The sequence below is a fragment of the Coffea arabica genome, chromosome 11c, assembly GCF_036785885.1.
Source record: "Coffea arabica cultivar ET-39 chromosome 11c, Coffea Arabica ET-39 HiFi, whole genome shotgun sequence".
Lineage (NCBI taxonomy): Eukaryota > Viridiplantae > Streptophyta > Magnoliopsida > Gentianales > Rubiaceae > Coffea > Coffea arabica.
Window position 1 is genome coordinate 38,804,899 of NC_092330.1, and position 7,791 is coordinate 38,812,689.

Below are 7,791 nucleotides of genomic sequence, written 5' to 3' on the forward strand. Positions count from 1 at the left end.
TAGAGGTCCAAAAAACAATGTTTTAAAAACCGGACCGTTAATTGAATCGGTAAAGTGAAAGGGTCGAGATTCAACTGGTCCGATCGGTTCAACCTTAGTTCAATGAATTTTTTAAAAAATAATTTATATAAATATATATGTACAAAATAAGACATGTAATGGACTAATTTAATACTTTACATGATGAAAAGTTTACTATTTTTGAAGAACTTGGATTTTTAAAAATAATTTATTTATTTTTTAATTATAAGTTAAAACAAATAAATTTCATCTCAATTTCAATTATATCTACCAAAAAATCTTAAATCCAACCAAAAAATATCACAATATTTTGAAATTATACAAAATTCACGTCTATGAGAATTTAGACATTGTGAACTTAAATTTTAATTTACGTTTTGAGATTTAAAGATTGCAATTTAAAAAAGAAAGTTTGGAATTCGAAAGAAGTCAAGAGAATCGAAAATAGAAATGCAAACTTAATAAGAAACAAAAAATGAGATAAAAGTAAGTGGTTGTGGCATTAAATAATTTGGGTTAAAAAAATAATTCTTTTTTAACTTTTTAAATTTAATGGACAAAAATAAAATTAAAAGATGTAAGAAAACATCAATAAATTAAAAATAAAGATGTTTGATTAAAAAGGGAGTGACAAAAGAAAAGAGGATAGAGAGAAAGAGAACGAGAGAGAAAAAGAGAAAGAGAGAGTTGAAAATTAAAAAGAAAGTACCATGAGAGGATGAGATTTTATAAGAAAAATAAAAAAAAATATGAGTGTTTGTTTTATATAAATAAATTATAAAAAAATTAATAAGATATAATAGTGCAAAGGTTACTATATTGGTCTTCTATTACAAAGGTATGAGTTCGAATCTTGAAACTACATTTTTGCAAAACGTAAAAAAAAAAAAAAAAAAAAAATTGAAAATCGGAAAAAACCGATTCAATCCGGTTTTACGATTGAACCAATTTTTTGACCGATTTTATAGCATGATCAATCCTTACATAGAATCGGATCGATATCATGACCGATTCGCGATTCAATCGATCGAATCGGCCGATCCGGTCCGATTTTTCAAAACATTGCAAAAAAGAGGGTTACCCTAGCCTGAAACATTCCGTCAGAGCTATCTGCTCCTAAGTACAAAAATAATAATAAAAAAGAAAAAGAACAACAGCAAAAACCCAATTTAACTATTTTGCAGTCTCTCTGTTTCATTCTGTCATTCGTTGCCCCATTTAAGATTTAACGAGGGCTGGCTCTGGAGCTGTAGAAAGCTCTGAAACTGTACACATACACCTAGAAAATGGAAGAAGGGTTGTTGGTGAAAGAGAGAGAAGTGAAGAGAGAAAGGCTGACATGGGGTGTTATAGGCCAAGAAGCGAAGAGACTTTGCTACATAGCAGGACCTATGGCGGCTGTGACTCTATCCCAGTTCTTGCTCCAGATGATATCTTTGATGATGGTTGGGCACTTGGGTGAACTTTCACTTTCTAGCTCCTCCATAGCCATTTCCTTTTGCAATGTTACTGGCTTCAGCGTTCTTGTAAGTTCCTTCTCTTTTGTTCCTCTTCCAGGCTTTTACTGACGTTTTCTTGCAAGTATTTTTAAGCTTTAGGAGAGACATTGAAAACTTACATGCGACCACTGTGTGACGTTCCTGTTTTGTTTTCTGTCACTGTAAATGGCCAAAAAAGTCTCCAAACTTTTTGAAATTCTTAACCCTTTTTCTGCCCAAAAAAAAAAATCACTCATCTTCTCAAAACCAGCCTTTTAGGTCATTCCGACGAGTTTAGGTCTTAATGTGACCGGAAACAAGTAAATGACCTGTTAATGTAGATTGCTCAAAACAATTGCTTTCTTCGGCTTCTTCTTATAAGCAGTTTATCTCACTTTTAGTACTCACAGCCTCTTTCTTCGGAGCAACGGCTTTTTTGGCTTCTTCTCACCAGCGACAACAATGGCAATAGTAGTCTTCACAGGAGCAGGCTGCTTGAACGAATTATTCACCTTAAAAATAGTTTTTCCGATGCCAGATGCCTTTTCAACTAAACCGACAAAAGCAACTTGAAATTTGCCAGCAACTTCTGCTTCTTTTTTTGAAATTTTTGGACAATCGTGTAGGGACCCGATCTAGCTATGCCTCCTTAATTGCAATAATTGCCTCCTTAATCATCTGAAAATCGGCCATGGATGAAAATTGAAATTCGCCATTGCTGAAATTGAAGATCGAAATTTGGATCAGATTCAATCGCGACCTTGTTGCGACCAAATTTGACATGAAGGAGATGGGTGGAAGTGCTGGAGTGGGAGAGGAAGAAGGAGGAGGGGTAGGGGGAAAAGGAGGGGAAGGGGTCCCAGTGGAGATGGGGACGGGAGTGACGGTGGAGGAGGGGGTAGAATGGGAAGAGAGAGAGAGAGAGAGAGAGGGAGAGAGGTTGCGGTTGTGGGAGAGTACGGCGGTGGAGGTTGGGAGGGGAGTGACGGTGAAGGAGGGGATGTTGGGTTGGGTGCCGGGAAGGTGGTGGCGGAGGAAGGAGAGGTGGTGGTGTTGGTTTGGTTCTTCGGGTTTAATTACATTTAGCTCCTTTTAGCTTGATCAAAATACAAATTAGTCTTGAAGTTTGAGGTGTTTTTGTGAAAAAGTTCAGGTAATTATTTTTAGACATTTTTGTACTTGAAAATCTACACTAACTGGATTAAACTCGCCGAAATAATCCAACAGGCTCATTTTAAAGAGATGAGTGACTTTTTTGGCAAAAAAAAAAAGTTTTAGTGATCAAACGGTGCAATTTTAAGTAGTTTGGTGACAATTTTTGTCATTTACTCTTTGTCTGCTTCATCAACTTTAGTGGAGGAAGAAGCGAATCGATGTTATCAAATCGTCCTGAAATTGAACTCTTCAGATTGTACGCACAGAAGTCTTGACAAAATCTGACTCGTATGGATAAAATCCAGTTTCCAACCTTGCCATCAAGATTTGACTTCATAATCATGAACTTCTTTGTTTTCTTCGTTCCTCTGAGATTTTGCTATGATATTTAATGTTCTAATGTTTGTGTGATCAATGATCAGTGAAAGATTATGTTTGATTTTTCTACCATACTACAATGAATGTCTCTATCAAAATTAATAAGACATTGTTTTTCCTCGCTGATAATTAATGCAGACATGAATAGGAGGAAAGGCAGAAAAGTTTTGAGTACGGCCATTTATTATACTCTGCAATTGCCTCTGCCAACTGCTAAGGTTCTTGATTAATTTTTACTTTGGGTAACATATATATTTTTTGTTTCTTTTTCATTTTGTTCGTTTCTTGTGGAGGAGGGGGGGGAGGATGCCTCAAGAATTTTGAACTCATTGACAGAGGTTATGGAAAATTCAATCATTCCTAATTCGAGTGTCACCAAAGGAAATATTTCTGTCATGCTGCTAATAAGGACAAAAGCTGGACCTCCATTAGTACAGCAGAGGGTCCAGAAGACAAAACTTCAACTGAAGATATATTTTGTTTCCATAGCATGAGCCAAAGAGCTTTGCTCAAGCTGATGTCTTTGTCGTTCATTAATTTATTTCTTGGCAAAGGTCCAACAATGACCAAAGCCTTTAAGGAACGGGAATTGTCAAATTTAGCGTCTCATAGATAGGGACCACGAGATATCAGGAATTACACATGTCCCTCATAATCCAAATTCCAAAGGATTTTTGATAAGATGGAAGGACCACGATATGCTGTAAGTAAAAAGGAAGTAGAGAAAATTGAAAAAAGAAAATTTCCCTTTGATTCTTCTTCTTCATTTTCATTTTCTGCTGGAGGATGGGTTTTTGTCACTACAATCTGACTTTCAGTGACAACACGATGAGCACATGGTTAACTTTTGAATTTTGATTCCGTCATGTGTACTATGAGATTAAGATGTAAGAGCATGAATTTCCAATTTGGAAATGGAAATTCAACGAAACAATAATATAATTTTCCTACCTACCTGAGAGAGCTCCTTGGTCACAAGAAAGAGTTACAAGGACTAGTGCTAAAATCTTGTAAGTGATAATGGAAGAGTTACAGGAAAGAGTAACAGGTAACATGTAAGTCATAATGGAAGATGCAAAATTATCAAGACTAGTGCTACCATCTTGTATGTGATCTGAAGTATTCAGGTCTTGGTAAAGATTTTAGTTCAAGTACACATGAATATTTTTCATTAAAAGACAAGAATGTGTACGAAATGACTAGGGGTAATTTCTGATTTACATGCATATACTGAGGAAGATAAAGTCTTGAAATGGTTCTAATCAGAAGTGGACTATTTATGTGTCAAACAGTTAGGAATGGCAAGTGCACTGGAAACTCTGTGTGGGCAAGCCTATGGAGCTCAGCAATATAAAAAACTTGGAACTCTGACATATACAGCGATATTTTGTCTTCTCATTGCTTGTATCCCACTCTCAATCATATGGATATACTTGGGACGGATACTCATTTTGGTTGGACAAGATCCTCTGATTTCACAAGAAGCTGGAACATTTGCTACATGGCTTATTCCTGCTCTGTTTGGCTATGCAACTCTTCAGCCACTTATTCGATTCTTTCAAATGCAAAGTCTGACCTTTCCCATGTTCATAATTTCCTGCATCACAATTGTTTTCCACACACTTCTTTCTTGGGTGCTTGTCTATAAGTCTGGATTGCAGAACCATGGAGCTGCATTAGCTATGGACGTTTCAATGTGGTTCAATGTTATTATCCTTGGTTTGTACATGAGCTACTGTTCCTCCTGTGCACAAACCCGTGCTCCAATTTCAATGGAGATGTTTCATGGCGTGAAAGAATTTTTCCGCTTTGCTATTCCTTCTGCTGTCATGATTTGGTAATCTCTAGATATGTTGCTAATTTTCTTTTTCTGGCCTTAAAAATGAAACATCTTGAGGTTCTAAAGGATGTTGCGTGTATGCATGATTTCCAGCCTTGAATGGTGGTCATATGAGCTTCTGATTTTGTCATCTGGCCTTCTGCCAAATCCGGAGCTTGAAACTTCAGTCCTGTCTGTATGGTATGTTCTGTGTAAGCCTCCTGGAAGCTACAAATTGAGGGACGAATAAATGAATCTTCACGGGAGAATCTAACGTTTTGTTTTAATTTTCTGAACAGCCTCAGTACCATTTCGACACTCTATTCAATACCATATGGACTTGCTTCTGCTGTAAGGTATGTTGAAGACAAAGTGAATATCCACTCGTACCTCATGATCTGTCGATGACAAGAAGACATCCGGATATTAACTTTTCCTCCTGTTTTTCTTCAGCACCAGAGTGTCAAATGAGTTAGGAGCAGGAAACTCAGAAGGCGCTCGAATTTCTGTAATTTGTGCCGTAATCCTTGCCTTCACAGAGATGATAATAGTGAATACAGCCCTTTTTGCTAGCCGGCACGTATTTGGCTATGGCTTTAGCAGTGACAAGGAAGTTGTGGATTATGTCACAATTATGGCTCCTCTTGTTTGTCTATCTGTTGTAATGGACAGTTTCCAAGGAACCCTTTCAGGTTAATTCTTGAACTCCTTTCTTTTGCTTAATTTCTTTTTATTGTTGTATCAGAAGGAACAGGTAAGAGGGGGGCTAGGTTGGACTGCTGCCTTATAATGCAACTAAAATTTTCAGGTGTTGCTAGAGGATGTGGCTGGCAGCATATAGGAGCCTATGTCAATCTTGCATCATTCTATCTAGTTGGAATTCCTATTGCTCTTGCATTAGGATTTGTCGCAAAGTTAAAAGGGAAAGGTCTATGGATTGGAATCCTATCCGGTGCTACTGTGCAAACTCTACTGCTATCCATAGTAACAGCTTGCACAAATTGGGAAAAACAGGTCTGCTATCTGGCTTTTTTCTTAATTCCATTGAGCTGCTTCCATTTGAAATCCGTAAACTGTTTATTTGTCTTCATTAACTCGGAAGCCTTCAATATCTTATTGTGCAGGCAATAAAGGCGAAAGAGAGGCTGTTCCAGGAAAAAATTCCGGCTGAAGATGGACCAATTTGATGACAGGATATCTACTCCTGCTAATTGAGAATAGGTTTATCTGGACCATGGTACCGTTACTATTTAAGGGTAATTTTTGTTAGGAATAATGACTCGGTAGAAGTGTTGAGACAAAATTATCAAGCAGTTCATGCAGGGACTGTCATTAAGGTTTGCCATTTGAAATAAGGGAGTCCGAACATAAGCTTCTCCATCTTGCGTTTCCAGTGTACTTCCCATTCCTTACTGTCAAAATATTGTTATTAGAACATGAGAAACTACAGCTGGGAAGATTTGGACAGCAAGGGCACAAAAATCTTAGCCCACAAATGGGGACCCCAAATAAAAAAAAAAAAAAAAAAAGCACAAATTACTCATATTCCCTGTATATTTGTATAATATTACATGAGCCCCTTAAGGTTTGAAAATGGGTTACCTCTTGTGATTTTATATAAAATGAAAATGGTTTTAGATGGAAAGCATCTTCAGTAACGGCAATTGGCCGAGACATGCTCCAGGAGCGTGTGTGGTGAAATTATGATATCTATTCCTATCATTTCATATAAATATCTAATCAGCCCCTTGTAATTTTGTATCTATCAACATAATTCCTCTGTAATTTTATGTAAAGTGGTTAGTCCCTTATTTAATTTAGTATTTAAATAATCCTTCTATCATTTTTCACTTTACATGAAACTATTTGAGAGATTATTTAAAAAAAAAATTACTAAATATTAGTCGGATCTAGCCGACAAATGGGGGGAAAACCAAAAAAAAAAAGGTATAAATTACTCATATTCCCCTATACATTTGTACAATACCAGATGAAAGTTACCCTCCTATGGTTTCATATAAAATGAAAGTTAGATGGAAAGCATCTCCATTAAGGGGCTAATGGTGTTGACGGAGACATGCTCAAAAAGCGTGTGTGATGAAATTATGGTGTCTAATTTAATCCTCCTATCTTTTTTTTTTATAGAAATATCTAATCAACCCCTTGTAATTTTGTATCTATCAACATAATTTCCTTATAATTTTATGTAAAGTAGTTAAACCCTTATTTAATTTAGTATCTAAATAAGGGCAATATTGATATGTCTACTAATGACAATACAAAGACTATTTTTTTCTCTTTATGTGAAACTATTGAGGGATTATTTAAAACACAAAATAAAAAGAAAAACAATGACCGAATCTTAGTCGGATTTAACTACTAGGTAAAATATAGAAAAACCCCTTGAGATTAAGTGAATATACAAAAAAAGCCCCTTATAGTTTCAAAACACACATTTCTATACCTCATAGTTTGAACTAATTTAAAAAAGTGATGGAAATCGTTTGAATAAACGGGTTTGAAATACACGCACTTCTTTTGAGAGTATTTGTATTGGAAATAAATAAATTTTTAGTTGATACACCTATTATACCCTTAGAATTATAATACAGCAAAAGCCCTTTGTGGTTAAGCAAACATATAGAAAAAAGTCTCTTATGATTTCAAATCATATAATCCAGTATCTTGTGGTTTGAACTAACTTGGAAAAATTAATAAAAATCATTTAAATTAATGAGTTTGAGGTTGCGTGACATGGAAAATAATTTTTTAAATCAAAATTTTAGCTGATGTACCTATTAAACCCCTTAGACTTTATAAATTTTCCAAAAACAACCCAAAACTCTCAAATACAACTCTCCTTATTTTTATATACAAAATAAATAAATAAAAATTTTCAAATAAAACTCACCTTTTTCCTATGCACAAAATATATAAATA

General features: G+C 35.4%; 1 protein-coding gene across 2 annotated transcripts; it reads left to right on the forward strand.

The window, feature by feature from the left end:
• The first annotated feature begins 1,150 nt into the window (after positions 1 to 1,150).
• On the forward strand, positions 1,151 to 6,272 carry LOC113716438 (protein DETOXIFICATION 12-like). 2 transcript variants are annotated; one of them, XM_072070616.1, is made up of 8 exons: positions 1,410 to 1,547; positions 3,171 to 3,250; positions 4,325 to 4,869; positions 4,966 to 5,052; positions 5,151 to 5,207; positions 5,305 to 5,543; positions 5,660 to 5,865; positions 5,976 to 6,272. In XM_072070616.1, the coding sequence occupies exons 2-8, from the start codon at positions 3,173 to 3,175 to the stop codon at positions 6,036 to 6,038; spliced, it is 1,275 nt and encodes a 424-aa protein (XP_071926717.1). In that variant the 5' UTR covers positions 1,410 to 1,547; positions 3,171 to 3,172; the 3' UTR covers positions 6,039 to 6,272. The 2 variants fall into 2 exon arrangements, with proteins under 2 accessions (XP_027096566.1, XP_071926717.1); XM_027240765.2 differs by lacking the exon at positions 3,171 to 3,250 and having other exon boundaries at positions 1,151 to 1,547.
• Positions 6,273 to 7,791: the final 1,519 nt, after the last annotated feature.